Source organism: Dendrobates tinctorius, unplaced genomic scaffold (genome assembly GCF_039654945.1).
Source record: "Dendrobates tinctorius isolate UK_male_01 unplaced genomic scaffold, ASM3965494v1 ptg000008l, whole genome shotgun sequence".
Taxonomy (NCBI): domain Eukaryota; kingdom Metazoa; phylum Chordata; class Amphibia; order Anura; family Dendrobatidae; genus Dendrobates; species Dendrobates tinctorius.
This window is the reverse complement of record NW_027361676.1, coordinates 24,605,770-24,627,912: the sequence shown is the minus strand read 5'-3', so window position 1 is coordinate 24,627,912 and position 22,143 is coordinate 24,605,770. Positions and strand designations below refer to the sequence as shown.

General features: G+C 45.4%; 1 protein-coding gene across 6 annotated transcripts in view; it reads right to left on the bottom strand.

The window, feature by feature from the left end:
* GRIA2 (glutamate ionotropic receptor AMPA type subunit 2) overlaps positions 1-8,932 on the bottom strand; it is a 341,569-nt gene extending 332,637 nt beyond the window's left edge. For 2 of the 6 annotated variants that reach the window (XM_073576506.1, XM_073576499.1), the window contains exons 1-2: positions 8,578-8,921; positions 7,927-8,067 (exon numbers count right to left, since the gene is read on the bottom strand). In XM_073576506.1, coding sequence (XP_073432607.1) covers positions 7,927-8,067; positions 8,578-8,665 — 229 coding nt within the window. In that variant the 5' untranslated portion in view covers positions 8,666-8,921. Of the gene's footprint in view, positions 1-7,926; positions 8,068-8,577 lie in introns of all 6 variants that reach the window. The other 4 variants (XR_012232424.1, XM_073576524.1, XM_073576517.1 and 1 more) reach the window with 4 other exon arrangements.
* Between the last annotated feature and the right edge of the window lie 13,211 nt (positions 8,933-22,143).

The window sequence follows — 22,143 nt, the reverse complement described above, 5'->3', positions numbered from 1 at the left end:
GTGCTAAATACACTGACAAACATTCGTAAAAAGCTCCACTCAACCATCAGTACCAACATCCAGTCTGCTCAGGAACACCAGAAATGTGCATTTGCTCACTGACACAACAGCAAAAATGAAATCACTGCAGGCACCATCATTTATATGAAGAATCAATGCAGTACTCATCGCATGAGTTCAAAGATGGAACCACACTGGGTTGGACTCTACTTAGTTGTGGAATCCTTGACCAAAGTATGAGTAAAACTTAAGAACAATAAGACTGGCAAGATGCTGAGCAACACCTATCATGCCAGCAACCCTTAAGATTTACCAAGATGATGAAGCTTCTGTACCACCCCAGTCCTGTAATGATTGTCCCAGTGACTCCGTCACACAGAAAACACAATCAAACCAAGACTTTCAACCCACTACCAAGTTCAGAAAGGAAGTATCTTATGACCAGTCTTGGCATTATGTTTGGTAGTATTGTGTACTATGGAGCCAAAAGAGACCTTGGACAACCACGGTGTACATATAAAACCAAAGGCGATGGGAACTGCTACTTCTGGGCCCTCAGCTACATCCTGACAGGAACAGAGGACAATCACTCCCTGCTCAGAGATAAAGTCATACACCACATGAAAACTGCCTTGACAAAAAAGACTACAGGACTACTTGAATCAAAATGTGAATGAATATGTGAACACCTCTGGCATCTCTCGTAATGGAGTCTGGGCAAATAATGCAGAGATAAAAGCCACAGCGAATAAGTTGAATTGCGACATTGTCATCCACACAAAAGTCATTGACTCCATGGATTGGTTGATATATCCTGCAAGCTTCAATCTGCAGTCAACAACAGAACATGCACTTTATCTTGAGAGTAAGCATGATCATTTTAATGTTGTTATCAGTATTTGCCTTTAAACATTTATACTGTAGCAAGGACTTCCTATTCTAAGGCCAGGGATAAAAAGTCGCATGCAACAAACACATACAAAGTCGCCGTGTGTCCCTGTCCTAAAGGTCCCAATACACGGGACAACTATTATGTGATTTGGGTGGGTGAGCAGGAAAAACACACCAATATTCGGGCTTGGAGGGGTATAATTTAGCCTAGGCCAGAATATACCCGGAGTATACTTTGGCCTACGCCAGAATATACCCGGGGTATGCTCTGGCCTAGACCACTTTAACCCCGGGCATAGTCCGGCCCAGGCTATTTTACTTGGAGGGCTATAGTTTAGCCTAGGCCAGAATATACCCGGGGTATACTTTGGCCTAGGCCAGAATATACCCCGGGCATAGTCTGGCCCAGGCTATTTTACACCCCCAGGGTGTATATTATGGCCTGGAGGGGTATAATGTGGCCTATATCAGAATATACCCCGTGGTGTACTTTGCCTAGGCCAGAATATACCCGGGGTATACTCTTGCCTAGGCCACTTTAACCCCGGGCATAGTCTGGGACGGGGTATAATCTGGCCTGTTACACCGGATTGGACTTGTTTTCCCCTAAATTGCTACAACAGTCAGTAGCTACTCTATGGACACAATGAAGACCCAATGAAGGCCAGCAAAGACCACAATCCTTGGCATGCATAAACAAAAACACTAGGGAGCTTTTTGGACCTGCCAGTTCGAACAGCATGCACAAAGCATGCACAAATACAATCTGTGATATTATCTTCTGAGTTGGCATATACCCTTAGAAGTGTGAGGTGGCTTTTACTGAGCACTTCTCATTGCTCAGCACATCTTTGGTGAATTGCAATTCATTAATAATTGTAAGCCATGGGAATGAATGACTAGTTTAGTCTCCTATATGGATACAGGGAAAGTAGACATATGAGACAATACTAAATTAATTCCCATTGCAGGAAGTAGCTGTCACAGTTATAATTCCTTTCAAGGAAATCTGTAACCACATTTGACCTATCAAAACTATTAATGTGGACATACTGTTTATAGATTGGTGAAAAGAGTCCTACCTGTGTGTCTGATATCAGGTACCTTGTTGCTGAGAAATCATCTTTTATCACTTTATTTACAGTGGGGGAAATTATTATTTGATCCCTTGCTGATTTTGTAAGTTTGCCCTCTGACAAAGACATGAACGGTCCATAATTTTAAGGGTAGATTAATTTTAACATTGAGAGATAGAATATCAAAATTAAAATCCAGAAAATCACATTGTATAAATTATGTAAATTTAATTGCATTTCGCAGTGAGAAATAAGTATTTGATCCCTCTGGCAAACAAGCCTTAATACTTTGTGGCAAAACCTTTGTTGGCAAGCACAGCAGTCAGATGTTTTTTGTAATTGATGATGAGGTTTGCGCACATGTCAGGAGGAATTTTGGTTGACTCATCTTTGCAAATCATCTCTAAATCATTATGATTTTGAAGCTGTCACTTGGCAACTCGGAGCTTCAACTCCCTCCATAAGTTTTCTATGGGATTAAGGTCTGATGACTGACAAAGCCACTCCATGACCTTAAGGTGCTTCTTTTTGAGCCACTCCTTTGTTGCCTTGGCTGTATGTTTTGGGCCATTGTCTTGCTGGAAGACCCAGCCACGACCCATTTTTAATGTCCTGGCGGAGGGAAGGAGGTTGTCACTCAGGATTTTACGGTACATGGCTCGATCCATTCTCCCATTGATGCGCTGAAGTAGTCCTTAGCAGAGAAACACCCCCAAAACATAATGCTTCCACCTCCATGCTTGACGGAGGGACAGTGTTCTTTGGGTCATAGGCAGCATTTCTCTTCCTCCTAACACAGCAAGTTGAGTTATTGGCAAAGAGCTCAATTTTTGTATCATCTGACCACAGCACCTTCTCCCAGTCACTCACAGAATCATCCAGGTGTTCACTGGCAAACTTCAGGCGGGCCAGCACAATGTGCCTTCTTGAGCAGGGGAACCTTGCGGGCGCTGCAGGATTTAAAACCTTACAGTGTAATGTGTTAGCGATGGTTTTCTTGGTGACGGTGGTCCCAGCTAACTTGAGATCATTAACAAGTTCTCCTGTATAGATTTAGGTTGATTTCTCACCTTCCTCATGATCAAGGATATCCCGCGAGGTGAGATTTTGCATGGTGCCTCATGCAATGGTGTCGATTGACAGACATTTTGTATTTCTTCCATTTTCTTACTATTGCACCAACAGTTGCCTCCTTCTCACCCAGCGTCTAACTTATGGTTTTGTAGCCCATTCCAGCATTGTGCAGGTCAATGATCTTGTCCGTTACATCCTTAAAAACTTTTTGGTCTTGCCCATGTTGTAGAGGTTAGCGCCTGACTGATTATTTGAGTCTGTGGACAGGAGTTTTTTTTAAAAAGGTGACTATGTAAGACAGCTGTCTTTAATGCAGGTAACGAGTTGATTAGGAGCGCCTAACTGGTGTGTAGGAGCCAGAACTCTTAATGGTTGGTAGGGGATCAAATACTTATTTCCCACTGCAACATGCAAATAAATTTATATAATTTATACAATGTGATTTTCTGGATTTTATTTTTGATATTCTCTCTCTCAATGTTAAAATGAACCTACCCTTAAAATTATAGACTGTTCATGTCTTTGTCAGTGGGAAAACTTACAAAATCAGCAAGGGATCAAATACTTATTCCCCCCACTGTATATAAATGACCTCTCCTAGTCTCTGGGGTAATGGTGCCTGGATTGCAACTCTGCCCCCAGAACTTATTTTACACATAGGGGGATTTACCAGAGTGATCTGTAATGGTTCCCAGTGTTACCAGAGTGGTGTTAAATGGTTACCAGTGATATGTGTAATGGTTACCAGTGATAACCGGTCAAATGTGGTGACAGATTCCCTTTAAGATGACAGCTGTCCCTGTGGTCCCTGCACATACTGTATCTAATGGCCACTATTGGGCTAATTGACAAACTGTAGGGTAATGTTTGCTCAACACTATGATTGTCTTGCCCAAAAACACTGAGGGCATTTCACACCACGTTTTTGGACTTTACGTATCTGTTTGTATTAAGAAAAAACATATTTACATGAATATATTTGTCTTTACACAGAATACAGTAAGGTAAACGTTAGTATGTCAAATGGGTATTATTTTGAGAAATGTTTGCGCCTATATCTGTTTTGATATTTTTTTTTTTTTTACAGGATACAAAAACGCAGTCTTCTGCACTTTTTCATCCATTGAAAAAACAAATAGTTTTTCATAACATTTCAATTGATGGAAAAAGGAGGCAAATATATAGTGAAATGTTTGCATTCTTGTTTTTTAAGATGTTTATTTCATTCTTTTTACAGAAATGAGGTCACTTAACCCCTGACAGTCCTTCCTACTTCTTTAAAAAAAAAGCCTTTTTTACTGAAAGAAAACAAACAGATGCCGCGCTTCCATAAAGAAAAACGGATATACGGTACTTTCTTCAAAAATACGTCCGCTTGCTTCAGGTTTACAACAGATCAGTTTTTTTTGTTTACAATATAAAAACACGTAGCATTCAAAAATTATAAAATCGTGGTGTGAACCAGGCCTTACGCCTTCTCCCCACGATCCGGGTCTAGCCGCTTCTATTATTTTTTCATGTGTACTAAAACAATAAGAAGGTGACTTATATTTGTCGCCTTGGGAAACATGGATGCTGTTTTGCTGCTCAATACTTGTGAAATGATAATAAGTAGCTGAGAAGAATTATAATTCTTAATCATCTTGTTACCATGGATACTGAGATTATTGAGGATTCTTTGCCAGCTGGACTCTGGGGGCTGCAATGACTTTTCTCTGGTACCGGTAACTGATCATTAGAAGACTGCACACACTTTTGTGGTTCTCGAACAAGAATTTAGTAGGCCAGTGAGTGGGCACAATATCAACCTCTAGGTTCACCCAATTGTTCCATAAAATGGAGGTCTGTACTGATGGTAGATTTTCTCGAAAAGGGTATTCTCTGCATACCCAATCTACGGCAATTCTAGTGATGCTGCTCGCTTGACTTTTTCCTCATCTCTACATATAAAACTGAATGTGTGTGTGTATCACCAACCAATCACGAAGCATCTGACAATTCAACAGAGCTGTTCAAAAGAAGCGGAGCTGTGATTGGTTGCTATGAGCAACAGTTTTCCTTGCAACCAATCACTAAGCATCTCTCATTTCACCAGAGCTGGTTAAAAGAAGCTGAGCTGTGATTGGTTGCTATGAGCAAGTTTTCCCACTTGACAACACCTCAGCAGACACTTACATGGTGAGAATTCTAGCATCCCCGGGAACATAAGCTCCCAGCCATTGTCTGCCCCCAGAAAGGAGCAGTGAGTACATCACAGAAATGAATGCCCCCCTCCCGTGCCCATATACACATCACACATCCTCCATCATATAGGCACATCTTCCCTCTTAAAGGGATCATTGGTACGGAAGTCAGAGCAAATCCATCCAGCACTTTGATTTTGACCCCAGGCATCTCTTAAAGGGATCTCAGGTATGGAAGTTAGGACCGTTCCACTCAGCTCTGTGGTTCTGACCCCAGTTTCTCTTAAAGGGATCATTGGTATGGAATTTAGGGCAAATCCACTTTGTGCTTTGGTACTGACCCCAGGCCTTTCTTAAAGGGATCCCCGGCATGGAAGTTAGGACCGTTCCACTAAGCACTCTGGTTCTGATGCCAGGCCTCTCTTAAAGGGATCCCTGGTATGGAAGTTAGGGCAATTCCACTCAGCATTCTGGTTCTGACCCCAGGCCTCTCTTAAAGGGATCCCTGGTATGGAATTCAGGGCAATTCCACTCAGTGTTCTGGTTCTGACCCCAGGCTCTCTTAAAGGGATCCCCGGTATGGAAGTCAGGGCAATTTCCTTCATATGCTCTGGTACTGACCCCAGGCTCTCTTAAAGGAATCTCCTGTATGGAAGTTAGGGCAAACCCCTCAGCGCTCTGATTCTGACCCCGGGCAAATCCACTCAGCGCTCTGGTTCTGACCTAAGGCCACTCTTAAAGGGATCCCCGCTTGTCCTCATGCGCTATGCGATGTCTGAAAAAAGCTGTCTATTATTACAAATGAAATTAATATTACAATTTATACTACATGGAGCTGGAATAATTTTTGGATTTTTTCATGTGATCGCGTCTCATCAGGAATTCCGAGCACCCTTCATCAAACGGTGAGCTGGCTTTTTCTTATATTTTTTGTGGTAAAACCGAAACACCTTAAATTACATGTTATTTTAACCAATTAATTGCCATTGATCAATTGCTTACGTGAAAACAAGCAGCTAAATTAATTGCCAAATCAGCTTCATCTGTGATTTTTATGATGTCCCGGTACATTCATGGCTGGCAGTGAAGATCAATCTCTTACTATACATGCATCTGCCCTACATATTCTACAGTATGGGAATATATCACAGCAGAGCGGACATGGATCTGCGGCACAGAACAGGATGCTGAGTGGAAACCACACAGTGTCGGAGCCAGGACACAGAAGAGCATCCTTCATTTCCGGTGCTGAACAGCTGCGTTCAGGAATGGAAAGCAGGCAGCACTGAGCCCCACACATAGGCAGGGAGGGCTGCGCTAGCTGTATTAATGCACAGATGCATATTGTACATTATATAATACGGATAATAATCAGAATAGAGATTATTTATAGACATTTTCTCCATAAATGCAAGGCTTAGGCAAAGTAGTAGTAATGAGAGCAAGGACCCAAGCCCATGGCTACAGCAGGGTTATTCCACTGCCTCCTCCCCTGTCCTCAGTGTTACTGGACCTGCAGCACAGGCTGCTAATGAGAGGAGTGTGCATGAATCAGCAGCCCCTTGTCATAATGTCAGGATGCAGAAGCCTGGTGCAACTATCCAGCTTACCCAAGCTAGCAGTACAACCCTATTGTCAGTCCTCTAGCTAGCTTTCTCGCTGGTACATGAGATGCTGCGACCTGATTTATAATCTAGTCCAGTATACGTTCTCCCTTGGAATCACATCTTTTATGGTCGGCTTATCACTGCATCACTAATGATTGACGTGCGGATCTCGGATCTGTAGGGTATGTGGCTTATTTATAATAAACTCACTGCATGTAACCCAACTGGGACGGCGGTGGCACTACACCGCCATTACAAGTCACAGTGGTCTTCTTGCTGGATCTGCTTATTTTACGTAACGTACGACTGCTAGCCATGTCCACGAGGATTTGTGGTACCAACGTGTCGTATGATGAATCCCTCGTATCGATCACTGGAATCACCAAAACACCGACCATCAGATGGAAGCCCATACACGTTCATATCAAACGTTATGCAACTTAGGGAAATGAATTTCTTTTGGATTGCTAATCAATGGGATTATCTAGAGAGGCGATCAATCAGCCGCTATAAATAGAACAGTTTATGTGCTGTGACTACAGGAGCCCGCATTAACAAGACGCGGCCACTGGAACCCAGCCTCATGGCTACAGCTGGTCCGGGTAATACATTTGCCATATGAATAGCTTGGTGAATGAGAAACCATTCTAATATGGTGATATTACTCTGAGTAAAATGGCTGATCATCACTCTACATCTGCTCATATATAATTACAGATCACTGCCCCATATGTTTGACTGTTCTCGTACAAATCCATTCCTGGGGTCTGCACAGCCCAGCAAACCCACAGGCGGCTGCTATGCTGTATGTGGCACTTATAGACCTATATGCCAGTCCCTGCTAGTGCTATGTGGTGGCATGTAGTGGAATGCGATGATGCAGTACCAGGTCCCAATGCCTATGCTCCATGCCAAGCATGTAAGGGCACCATTGGTTGCCAGAGTGGCGTATAAAGCATCGCAGGACAAACTTGCATTGGATAGATAGGTGAGTGTTTGCACCGCACCGTGACTATTCACCTATAGGACAATGGTATAGGTAGATGGATCACATACAATCATTTATAATAAGGATAATGAAAATGCATTACTTACAAGCATTGGTTACGGCAAAGCTGTTAGCTACCTCCAGATTGTCGATATGGGGCGTCAGTCTAAACTCTGAAATGGAATTGAAAACCATCCCTACCCGAAATGCACTGTATTCCTGATCTGCACCCCTTGGAAATAATCCTCCTGGAAGAGATGACATACCATAATGTTATATATCATACTCTCGTCTACAACAGAATAAAACAGATGAAGAAGAAAAAAACTGCAATCTTTCATCTTTATATAAAGGGAATACCTGCTCACCAGTAATTATAGTATAAAACCTCTCACTATGGAGCTGTGGTCAATTACCAAAGGTGCAGATGACAAGAGAAACCCTGTGATCTGGCCAGAGTATATTATGGGAAGCTGGATCCACTGTGATCTAGTTATATGGCACATACATCATGGCACGTTGGATCCTGTCAGGCAGCTGACTTATTACATAGCATGTACATAGGATATGTATTATGGGATACTGTGGGAACACGCTTCCTGCTGTGCAGCTGCAGGCACTGTGATGGTGTAACACACATGTAATCATATATTATGGGCACTGCTGTGGGGCTGTAGTCTCTAGGATCTGATTGTTACTAAGAAAACATCAAATATAGCAATAAGGTTGTAATAGAAATAATGACAAAAATATCTTACCTATCTGTATGCTATTGGAATATACTCCAATAATGAGTCCCCACAGAACAGGAACCAGGAAGACAGAAATATACATAATCGTGTGCATTTCCAAGAGAGACTAGAATCAAGCATCCAAGAGAACAGCTTCCTGTGTCTACTGCAGTCCTGCTCTAGATCAGCTGCATGCTTCTGAAGGCATGGACAATCCGAGAAACACAAGAGCTGAGGGCTGATGGAGTCTGGAAGATGGAGGCTGCCCTGGCTCCTGGATGCTTGGATGCAGATGTGGTCCCTGTGTCTCAGTATTGTTCATTCAGACACTCAGAGACTCAGAGAGAGGAGGCAGGCAGACGGGAGCGAGCATCAGGGGCGAGCACAGTCCTCCCCCTCCAGCACCTCTCTTCCTTCCAGGAAACTAGACAAAAGGAAGCAGCACAACAAGCAGTCCTGCGAGGATGGGTCCTGCCGGGATGGGTCCTGCCGGGATGGGTCCTACAAGGCTGGGTTCTGCTGGGATGGGTCCTGCGAGGATGGGTCCTGCTGGGATGGGTCCTGCGAGGATGGGTCCTGCTGGGATGGGTCCTGCGAGGATGGGTCCTGCCGGGATGGGTCCTACAAGGCTGGGTTCTGCTGGGATGGGACCTGCGAGGATGGGTCCTGCCGGGATGGGTCCTACAAGGCTGGGTTCTGCTGGGATGGGTCCTGCGAGGATGGGTCCTGCTGGGATGGGTCCTGCGAGGATGGGTCCTGCTGGGATGGGTCCTGCAAGGATGGGTCCTGCTGGGATGGGTCCTGCTAGGATTGGTCCTGCTGGGAGGAGTCCTGCGAGGATGGGTCCTGCTGGGATGGGTCCTGCTGGGATGAGTCCTGCGAGGATGGGTCCTGCGAGGATGGGTCCTGCTGGGATGGGTCCTGCTGGGATGGGTCCTGCCGGGATGGGTCCTACAAGGCTGGGTTCTGCTGGGATGGGACCTGCGAGGATGGGTCCTGCCGGGATGGGTCCTACAAGGCTGGGTTCTGCTGGGATGGGTCCTGCGAGGATGGGTCCTGCTGGGATGGGTCCTGCTGGGATGGGTCCTGCTAGGATTGGTCCTGCTGGGATGGGTCCTGCTAGGATTGGTCCTGCTGGGATGAGTCCTGCGAGGATGGGTCCTGCTGGGATGGGTCCTGCTGGGATGGGTCCTGCTGGGATGAGTCCTGCGAGGATGGGTCCTGCTGGGATTGGACCTGCGAGGATGGGTCCTGCGAGGATGGGTCCTGCTAGGATGGGTCCTGCTGGGATGGGTCCTGCGAGGATGGGTCCTGCGAGGATGAGTCCTGCTGGGATGGGTCCTGCGAGGATGAGTCCTGCTGGGATGAGTCCTGCTGGGATGGGTCCTGCTGGGATGGGTCCTGCGAGGATGGGTCCTGCGGGGATGGGTCCTGCTGGGATGGGTCCTGCGAGGATGGGTCCTGCTGGGATGGGTCCTGCGAGGATGGGTCCTGCTGGGATGGGTCCTGCTAGGATGGGGCTGAGCCTCCACAAGGGAGACCTCAAACCTCAAGGAGCACTGGAGAAAGCAGTAGTTAGCAAGGAATTTATTAACCCATGTGCCAGAGCTTGTAACCTTTCAGTTCTTCCATAGAGAAGTTTGCAAACACAGCAAATGTGGGTCAGTGTCTCCCATAAGGGTCAGTGACCCATAAGGTCACACCACAATTAGAATTACTAGTAAGTATCACCAAATCGTGAATACATAATCAAAATGACTTATATCAGTAATGCACAGTGTAAGGGAAATGCAACACTATGTACATAAACGTTGCAATATTCAATAAACACATATAAAAGCGTTACTCTTTATTTATTACTAGCTGAAGAGTCCGGCATTGCCCGGGCATACTTCATAACTGTGGGTCCCACTGTCTTCCTTAACAGCCCGCTCTCCACCCGCCATCATGCTCTCTCCTTCCGTAGCCCCGCTCTCCACCCGCCATCCCGCTCTATCCCTCCGCAGCTGTGCTCTACATCCGTGTCCCTGTGTCCTTTAACAGCCCCTGTCTCTTCGTCCACAGCCCTGCTCTCCAACTCTTTCCCTCTACAGCCCCGCTATCTTCCTTCCTCCACATCCCCGCTCTCCATGCACCACAAGCGGTGACGCCGGGACTAGGAGAGAGAGGTGCGCAAATTGTTAGTTCGGCCGGAGTGGGCGGAGCTGGGCTGAGTGGGCGGAGCTGCAGCACATATGATTGGGCGGCCTGCGGGGGCGTGTGCCTAGCGCAGTCGGCCGTAGTGGCAGAGCTTGCTGGAGTGGGCGGAGCTGCAGCGCGTGTGATTGGGCGGCCTGTGGGGGGCGTGGCTTAGTGCTGTAGTAGGCCGCAGTAGAAGGCGGGGACTAAATTTAGGCCGGAAAGCTGCAGGGGAGAGGGGGGATAGCAAAGTTGGCGACGGGGAGCGCCGACTGAGCTGGGACAGGGTTGGGAGGGTGCCGGCACTATTTGGCCCCTGTCCTGAAGACTGTCTTCCTCCACAGCCCCGCTCTCCATGCACTGTCTTGCTGTATCCGTCTTCAGCCCCGCTCTGCTGCTTCGTGATTGGTTGGTGTCCCACTCAGCTGGTTCGTGATTGGTTGGTGATATACACACACACACACATTCAGATTTATATAGAGAGATGATTTTCTTATATAGCGCCATCATATTTCGCAGCGCCTTACAGACATTTTCATTGCAGTCCACATTGGGGCTCACAATCTAAATTCCCCATCAGTATGTCTTTGGAGGGTGGGAGGAAACCAGAGTGCCCGGAGGAAACCCACGGAAACACGGGGAGAACATACAAACTCCTTGCAGATGTCGTTCTACCCTGTGACTGCTCTGAATAAAAACAGCTAGCCACTCACCCTATCGAGGCAAGCCAAAGTTTGTTCACAAGAGTTGAATCAGCCATTAGGCAGGTTTAAAAAGAGTTAATGGGAAATTAGGCTGGTTCTAAAAAGGATGAATCGGCCATCACACAGTGGAAATGTGCCACTGGACATCCTCAATGCAGGGCTTCCGTGTCCAGTATACCAGCCAGATGACCAATCATGTATCCAAACTCATGCTCTCATAGAAAAATCCTTCAAAAAATAATATGTATGTAATAAATATCCCATACCAGATATAAAAAACACATATCAAGCAGAGAGTAGAATACAAATGATGTGCTAAAGCAGTTGGTGAATGCATAGCCATAATTTTCTTATCTCGAAGAAATAATACGAGAACCAGAAACGGTCATCAGAAACTTTAATCTATGTCTGTATCTGCTCAAGGAGTTGACTTGCCTACACAATTAGAGTAAATGGTTGCACAATAAAGGCCCGCATTGAGAAGTACAGGCATCCCCTTTCCTGGTTTATTGTGGTCACCCTATTTTGCACTATGAGATTGTGGAGAATTAAATATATTTCCTTTGTGCCATGTTTCTTTTGGGGTTTTACACCACTGTATGAGATCCTCATTTTTGTCATACAGCAAAACTCAGTTCCTCGGGCCATTTTTCATTGTGATCATACCATCCCAATTATTACGCATTGATGGAAACAGGAGATTATGCATCCCCTTATGTAGGCTCATGCAGTCACCACACTTTTAATTGTTTTTTTTTGCCAAATTGAGATGGTCATTGACATATCCTGCCATCTTTGTGATGTAGGTTTCAGATTATTTTGGAAGATGATTTGTGCCATATTTTCATCCACTTTGGTTTCAGTCTCTAAGTGATTGATACTTTTTGGTCCCATTCCTTAAGATTGGCAGATATTTGATGAAGACTGCACTGGAGTAAAGGTACTGTCACAATTAGCGATGTACCAGCGATCCCGACCAGTGATATGACGCGGTCAGGATCGCTGGTACATCGCTAAGTGGTCGCTAGTGAGCTGCCACACAGGCAGATCTCACCAGCGACATCGCTGGGGACGGGGGTCGTTACTTACCTGTCACACTAGGTGATCCTGCGTCCTCCCGCCTGCGTCCACGCTCGTCGCTCGTCTCTCCACAGGAAGCGCCGCATGAAGTTGACGACGAGAAAAATGTCCAGCCTGTTCTCGCGCGATCAGCGATAACCAGCGGGGTAGCGGGTCGTAGGTATCAGACACAGCGATATCACTAGCAATATTGCTATAACGTCACAAGTTATAGCGATATCGCTTAGTGTGACAGTACCTTTATTCTTGAAGAGGCACCTGCGTCATAATGAGTTTGCCAGATCTTTCAAGAAATATACTCCAATCATTCTTGGCTACAGCACTATCGACAGTGGCCTGAATGGATCAATCAATAACAGCTGCTCTAGCACTGTAGTATAGCAAGGACTAGCCTCAGCACCATGAACAGGAATTTGAGAAGCTTAAAGTTAGAAGACAGGACACTGGAGGAGCAGGACACAGTAATATGAGCTCTGGAACGAACTTGAGTTTATACCTTATAATGAGAAGATTGCAGGACATAGCTCGGAAATCTACAGATATGACAAAATACTAAACACCCCGGACAAAGATTTTAAGGATTTTAAGCTATGATAAGAAAGATTCACAAGAAAAACAAGAAACAAAGAAGCAAAAACAGGTCAAGATTACCTAGTGAAAACCCAGCAAAAAGGCAACATCAAACCCTAACAGAACCCAACGCATCCCCAAGGTAAGGGCTCCATGTCAATACGTTGCTAAGTTAATAAAAGACTGTATATTATGAAATAGAAAATATAAAAGAAAAGAAAGACCTTTAAAATGAAACAACATGGGAATTGCACTGTAAGCAAGGAGGGTGACCTGGAGACCTCAGCTGGAGCCAGCAGGGGGCGGCCTGACACATTAGTGATAACCTTCGCTGTGAATGCCAGATCTATGAAAGAGAGCAAAGCCATAAAACTGGTCAAGATAAAGAAACACCCAGAGACCCTATTGATAGTCTTCAACAAACAAGGGGAAAAAACAAATGTGTTAGGGCCCCGTCACACATAGCGACGCACCAGCGATCCCGACAACGATATGACCTTGTCAGCATCGCTGGTGTGTCGCTACATGAACGCTGGTGAGCTGCCAAACAGGCAGATCTCAGCAGCGTTCAGGACAGCGACGTCACTGGTAACAAGCGCGCACGTCGCTTAATTACCCGCTGTGTACCTTAGATACCAGCGTGCTGGTGCAGTGAGCTGGTAACCAAGGTAAACAGTGGGTTTCCAAGTGCTGTGCGGCACTTAGAAACCCGCTGTTTACCTTAGATACCAGCACCATCACGCTGGTATCTAAGGTACACAGCGGGTAAGTAAGTGACGAACGCCCTTAGTTACCCGCGGTTTATATTGGAAACCAGCTCGCTGATCACTGGTCTCCCGCCTGCCACACGCAGCGATGCGTGCTGGCCAGCGGGAGACCAACGACCAAAAAAATGTCCAGGGCATTCGAGCACGATCAGCGATATTATATTATTCTATTCAGGGCACCACCAAGCTTGGGACCAGACTCTCAGAAAATATTACAAGAACGTCAAAACGTAGGGCATTAAGAATGGCACACAAATTAGAGTACAGGTTGAGGAGGACCCTGGGACTTTTAATCTTTCTATAAACATTTATAAAAATGGAACTATCATGGTACAAGGAACAGAACCCAAGATGGAGGAATTTCAACAATTCCAGCACATTAAGAACCAAGTTGAAATTCAACCCTGAGGCAGGGAGGAAGGATAACCACTCCTGATCAGATCACAGCAGACAGAGTAACTAGCAGTCACCCAGCCCCATCTACATCACAACACCCCATGGATAATATACTCAGAGTCTGCATGTCCCAACTAGAGAATGAGTTTATTCAAATCAAAGAGGAATTTCAAAGAAGCCAAGGTGAAAAAATGCAAATGACCAACTGAAGGAGGGATTATCAAGGCTGAAAAGAGACCAGTGTGAAATGCAAGGTTACTTGAAAGACTGCAGGAAGAAAATGCATATCTCAAAGAAGAAATAACACAGCTAAAATCATCAAACCAACAACAGAAGCCAGAGAGGGCACCTCAGAATGCAAGCAGTCCCCCAAAACCAAGGCCAGCACCAACCATCTCGGTGCCTGACACATCATAGACCAGCGACAGTCCCAGCCAGAAGGACACTACACACAATCCCAGCAATAAAAGTACAGCTCCATTAACATAGCAAATCAGGGCAACCCACACCCCTGAACCCAACACTGCAAAGAAAAGTCCTACACTCAATCCCAGCATCGACTATACTGCCTCATCTTCACAGGAACCCAGGGCAACCAACAGCCAAGGACCCAAGGACACACAAAAAGCAAACAGCCCAAATAAAATACCGGGCCCTGACATTGTCCTAATAGACACAAACGGGAAATACCTGGACACTAAGATAATGTCACAAAAATCCTCTGTTCAACAATCTCACAAACAGAGAAGGTGGTCAATAACCCATACTTCACAGAGCCCACATCTCATATTACACACCGGCCCAAACAATATTTATCAAGAGACAGCTACCCAAGGCCTTTCAAAACTCACAATAGCTGCCCAGCAAAAATTTCAGAGATCCAAAATAATCCTGTCTGCCCTGCTTCCAAGGAAAGACATAGACCAACAGGTAACCCAGCAAATCAACTCAGATTTGGCACCAGTATCACCTTAACACCAAACATACAACTGGCAAGACACCCTGAAATAACGCTCCATCACCTATACGACGACAAGCACCTCAATAAACAAGGGGTCAGCCATCTAGCCAGAGAGCTAAAGGACATCGTTCTAAACAGGCCTATGAGACCACAAGCAAGATGCTCATTAAACAGATGGCAACCCACAGCGATCCGCAATGAGAGCCCAGGGAGATGGCAGAAGTACTGGAGACCAAAAGCCCCACAATGACAGCACAAAATAACAGAGGGCAGCAACATGGCAGAAATAAGGACATTGCTCAACACATTGTGCTGCAAATAGGACACCCCTAAAACATGCCACCTAAATCCACCACTCGAACTGTTATGTCCTATGAAAATCTTTCTCCATTATGAGGTATGTCGACTAAACATGACAGCCTCAGGGCCCCGTCACACATAGCGACTCACCAGCGATCCCAACAAAGATATCAACTTGTCAGGATCGCTGGTGTGTCGCTACATGATCGCTGGTGAGCTGCCAAACAGGCAGCTTCACCAGCGATCAGCACCAGCAACGACGAGCGGGCACGTCGCTGTGTACGTTAGTTACCAGCGCGCTGATGCAGGGAGCTGATAACTAAGGTACACATCGGGTTTCTAAGCAGCGCGCGATGTGTACCTTGGTTACCAGCTCCCTGCATCAGCGCGCTGGTAACTAAGGTACACAGAGGGTTTCTGAGCACCGCGCGCTGCTTAGAAAACCTGCGTTTACCTTTGTTACCAGCGTGCTGATCGCTGGTATCCCGCCTGTCACACGCAGCGATGCGTGCTGGCCAGCGGGAGACCAGCGATCACAAAAAAATGTCCAGGGCTTTCCAACAATGATCAGCGATACCGGCAGGGGGGCCGGTCGCTGATAGGTGTCACACACAGCGATCTCGCTGGTGTGATCGCTGTTGCGTCACAAAACTTGTGACTCAGCAGTGTGACGGGGGCTTTAGTTATCAACAGCTGGAGCATTCAACGATTGAATGCTTCAGCTTTTGGGTCCAAGATAAACGACCCAGATTTCAAACAATGGCTAAAGAACATTGACATCTGGATCCTCCTGGAGACATGGTCCCAAGCAGAGGAGAAATCCCTGGCAACCCTGGGATATAGGGAATTATTTGTCTCCACCAAGAAAAACAAGAACATCAAACAGGGCCGCTGCTCAGGGGGCATACTAATATGGTACAAGCAGGAGATCAAAGAGCACATCAAAGCAATGAAAAGAGGAGACAGCCATATCTGGATAAAGATAAGCAACTCCATCCTCACCTCTCAGCAGGACATCTACCTCTGTGCAGCTCACATCCCTCCATCAGAATCCTCATACTTTAAGTCAGACATCTACAAGGTCCTACAGAGGGAGGTAGCCCAATTCCGGTCCAAGGGTAAGGTTCTCCTCTTTGGAGACCTCAATGCCAGGACGGTTACAGAAAAGGACTGTCACCAGAAGGAAACACATAGGTGCTGGGAGATGAGTCCTTCTACAGCGACTCAGTACAGACAGCAAGAAACAGCTATGACAGCGTGGTGAACAAAAGCAGCAGAACACTTCCGAAAAGTTGACTTCGGCTCTGATACTACTCAACATAATGAAATCCCTCTCCAGATCTATAAATCCTCTTTGTTGAAATTTTTGATCATGGCTGCAAGGGCTTGCATCCCGGAAAGATGGAAGAGTCCCGCTCCTCCAACCATAACTCAGTGAATCGCAAAAGTCAATGAAATTATGTATATGGAGGATCTCACCTCATCCATACTTGAATCATACCCAAAGTTTTGGGCTACTTGGCTTTGATGGATGAATTTTTGAAGCTCTAGTGAGTATTGTGATCTAATGCTGGAGGCAAACCCCCCCTGAGGTTAACTGAAAACATCAGGCTGAGTGGTGGACTTGGTCGGGTGGGTACTCCTTCCCTTACCCCCTCGTTTTTTCCTTCCCTCCCCCCTTTTTCTTGCCTCTCTTGGCTCCGGTAATTATTTCCCCCACTCTCTTTTTTCGCTTCAACTGCTCTCCTTCTTCTTCCTCTGCTCTGTGTTTTCTTTCCTATACTGTTTGTTAAAAGTTAAAAAATGAAAGACCCTCCGAATTGACCTCTACTACCGGGTCCCCGGATGTTAAGGACTCGTGGACAATCGTCTTGGTCGGGAATTAAGGTGAATTGCTTGTATTCGTCTACTTGTCTAGTTTCAATTATTATGTTAACCTGGATTTCGTTGGGAGTCTTTAAATAAAGAATTATAAAAAAAAACAGCAGAATACTGCTGAACATGTGTCGGAGCCTAGGGCTGTATATACTGAATGGACGCATCAGGGGGGACTCAGGGAAATTTACACTAAACTCCCATGTGGGCAGTAGTGTGGTGGATTATGCCATAACAGACATGGACCCAGCAAAAATGAAAGCCTTCATAGTCACCCACGAAACCCACTTGTCAGACCACAACCAGAAACTGCTGTATATGAGATCCACAAACAAACCACCCACAGAAAAGCCCCATCTGACCAGTCTCCACAACCTACCACCATCCTTCAAGTGGCCTAAACAGTTAGGCACTGACTACATCAAAATGAGCAACAGAACCGAGATCCAAGAGCTACTTGTACATTTTAAAACAAGTAGCTGCACATCAAACCAGCAAGGGGCCAACCTGGCAGTGAATGATTTTAACAAGATCCTATTTACCATGGCAGAACTAACAGGCCTTAGAAAAACCAACCCCAAGAGACCTACAAATAAACAATGCCAACATTTTTTTTAGCAAAGATTGCACTACGCAGCTCCTTAAGGATGGCCTCAAACCAAAAACACAGAGACACCCAACAACAGGGACCTAAGAGCGGCCCATGACACCCTACAGAGGCAATACAAGTGTATGCTCAAGGAGAAAAAACAGAAGCATATATCCCAGAAACTATTGGAGCTTGAAGACTCCCCCCAAGACACCTCATTCTGAGAGACCTGGAGTCATATCGGCACAAAGCCAAAGCAGAACACCCTCCACATCCAAAATGGCAACATCTGGCACAACTACTTTGAGCGCCTCTACAGGAACATACCAGAAGAAGACCTAACCCCAGAACAGCAACATCTAACCAATAAACTGAGGGACATGGAAGAAACAATCAAGGACTTCCAAAACCCTCTGGACACACCAATCAGTGAGCTGCTAATAAAGGATAGAATCAGACTTATGAAATGCAAGAAGGCCGGGGCAGTGACGGCATCCTGCCAGAGATGATCATATATAGCCCCCCAGACATACATGCAGCACTGGCAAAGCTCTTCACTCATGTCCTAAGCTCCAGCTACTTCCCGCAATGCTGGAATCAAGGTCTCATTACACCCATCTATAAGAATGGAGACCGATACAATCCAGCAAACTACAGAGGGATTTGTGTCAACAGCATTCTGGGAAAACTGTTTAACAGCATCATTAATAAAAGAATCATCACCTTCCTCACCCAGCATGACATACTCAGCAGAAACCAAGCTGGGTTCATGCCAAACCACCGCACTACCGATCACATCTACACCCTGCACAGTTTCATCAAGATCCACGTCCACAGCAAAAAACAGGGGAAAATATTTGCATGATTTGTGGTCTTCAAGAATGCCTTTGACTCATTTTGGAACCCCGGCCTGTTTCTGAAACTCCTGTAAAGCAGAATAGATGGCAGAACCTATGACATCATCAAGAGCTCATACACTGAGAACCATTGCAGCGTGAAGGTGTATGGAAAGAGGACAGCCTTCTTCCGGCAGGGCCGTGGGGTCAGACAGGGCTGCAGCCTGAGCCCAACTCTATTCAACATCTACATAAATGGACTGGCAGCAGCCCTGGAATCCTCCTCCACCCCAGGCCTCAATCTGCACGACCGAGAGGTGAAGTTCCTGCTGTACGCAGATGACCTCCTGCTACTCTCCCCAACTGAGAGAAGTCTCCAAGATAGCCTGGCAGTGCTTTAAACATTCAGCACCACCTGGGCGCTGCCCATCAACCAAAAGAAGACCAAAGTCATGGTGTTTCAGAAGAGGAACCAGAATAAAACTCAAACACAATCCCTCACTTTAAATGATTCCAGACTGGAGAATACCAACAGCTACTGTTGTGACCAAAAGTATTGACACCCCTGCAATTCTGTCAGATAATACTCAGTTTCTTCCTGAAAATGATTGCAAACACAAATTCTTTGTTATTATTATCTTCATTTAATTTGTCTTAAATGAAAAAACACAAAAAGAATTGTCCTAAAGCCATATTGGATATAATTCCACACCAAACATAAAAAAGAGGGTGGACAAAAGTATTGGCACTGTTCGAAAAATCATGTGATGCTTCTCTAATTTGTGTAATTAGCAGCACCTGTAACTTACCTGTGGCACCTAACAGGTGTTGGCAATAACTAAATCACACTTGCAGCCAGTTGACATGGATTAAAGTTGACTCAACCTCTGTCCTGTGTCCTTATGTGTACCACATTGAGCATGGAGAAAAGAAAGAAGACCAAAGAACTGTCTGAGGACTTGAGAAACCAAATTGTGAGGAAGCATGAGCAATCTCAAGGCTACAAGTCCATCTCCAAAGACCTGAATGTTCCTGTGTCTACCGTGCGCAGTGTCATCAAGAAGTTTAAAGCCCATGGCACTGTGGCTAACCTCCCTAGATGTGGACGGAAAAGAAAAATTGACAAGAGAGTTCAACGCAAGATTGTGCTGATGTTGGATAAAGAACCTCGACTAACATCCAAACAAGTTCAAACTGCCCTGCAGTCCGAGGGTACAACAGTGTCAATCCGTACTATCTGTCGGCATCTGAATGAAAAGGGACTGTATGGTAGGAGACCCAGGAAAACCCCACTTCTTACCCCGAGACATAAAAAAGCCAGGCAGGAGTTTGCCAAAACTTACCTGAAAAAGCCTAAAACTTTTTGGAAGAATGTTCTCTGGTTAGATGAGACAAAAGTAGAGCTTTTTGGGCAAAGGCATCAACATAGAGTTTACAGAAGAAAAAAAGAGGCATTCAAAGAAAAAAACACGGTCCCTACAGTCAAACATGGCGAAGGTTCCCAGATGTTTTGGGGTTGCTTTGCTGCCTCTGGCACTGGACTGCTTGACCGTGTGCATGGCATTATGAAGACTGAAGACTACCAACAAATTTCCCAGCATAATGTAGGGCCCAGTGTGAGAAAGCTGGGTCTCCCTCAGAGGTCATGGGTCTTCCAGCAGGACAATGACCCAAAACACACTTCAAAAAGCACTAGAAAATGGTTTGAGAGAAAGCACTGGAGACTTCTAAGGTGGCCAGCAATGAGTCCAAACCTGAATCCCATAGAACACCTGTGGAGAGATCTAAAAATGGCAGTTTGGAGAAGGCACCCTTCAAATATCAGGGACCTGGAGCAGTTTGCCAAAGAAGAAAGGTCTAAAATTCCAGCAGAGCATTGTAAGAAACTCATTGATGGTTACCGGAAGCGGTTGGTCGCAGTTATTTTGGCTAAAGGTTGTGCAACCAAGTATTAGGCTGAGGGTGCCAATAATTTTGTCTGGCCCATTTTTGGAGTTTTGTGTGAAATGATCAATGTTTTGCTTTTTGCTTCATTCTCTTTCCTGTTTTTTCATTTAAGACAAATTAAATGAAGATAATAATACCAAAGAATTTGTGTTTGCAATCATTTTCAGGAAGAAACTGAGTATTATCTGACAGAATTGCAGGGGTGTCAATACTTTTGGCCACAACTGTATACCCAACTGTATACCTACCTCGGTCTGGAGCTAAGTCAAAATGGAAGCAAGCAGCAGAGGCCCTCAAAGGAAAAGCGTGCAGAACCTTCTATGCCATCAGAAGACAATTGTACCACCTCAAACCACCCGTGAGAGTTTGGCTTAAAATATTTGATAGCGTCATCACTCCTAAACTGCTGTATGGTAGCAGAAAATTAGGCAGTAAGAAACAATTCTCTATTATAAATAAATCCATGGAGATTCAGATTCGTGATTTTATCACCTGTGACACGAAGGGGGTGATATATTGTATCACATGTCCATGTGATAAATTATATATAGGTCGAACGATACGTCCCTTAAATGTCAGAATTGGGGAACATTTACGGAATATTTGTAAGAAATTCACAGGTCACCCCCTCTCTAATCATTATCTTACACATCATGGGAGCTCCCTAAGGGACACTAAAGTGACTGGGATTCAAATAGTTAAAAGAAGTATCAGGAAAGGTAATTTTATCCATCAGATGTCCAGGGTGGAAAGTAAATGGATATTTGAATTGAATACTCTGATCCCAAACGGTTTAAATAGCAAGATTGAGCTATTTGCTTTTAATGCATAGTATAATGCTCCATTGCTATATACTGGAGGCTATATAAGGGTTCCTCTTGCTCTAGGGGGCCATCCCTGAAGAAGGAATCAGTGAATTCCGCAACGCGTAGGATTTGCCATTGCTTTCTGGCCCCATCAGCGCCCCATAGGGCTTTCTTGCCTGTCACGTGATCTATCATGTGACTGTGACGTCACGCAAGGTCCTTCAGCTTTTTTGGACCTTGCAGGCCTGCTTTTGCAAGCGGCGGCTGGTACTCTTACAGCCTGCCAATATACACCTCCAGCTGCGCGCCAGTCACCGGCCGGGACGGCGGCATGCTAGGAGGTAGCACCCTTTAGCTCCAGTAACTTTTTATATACCTGTGTCGGGGAGTATTATTGGGAAAGGACCTGGAAATCCACCCTGCATTCTGAAGACCCTTTTCCCTGCCTCGCCAGTTTTTAGCTAAAGTAAAGGTAATAGATTTCTTCATAAGATATCTTTATTTAACCAAGACACATTTAATTAGCGCAAGTTTCTATCAGGTTTATTTATTATTATTATTTTATGGAGACAACTTGAGTGGTG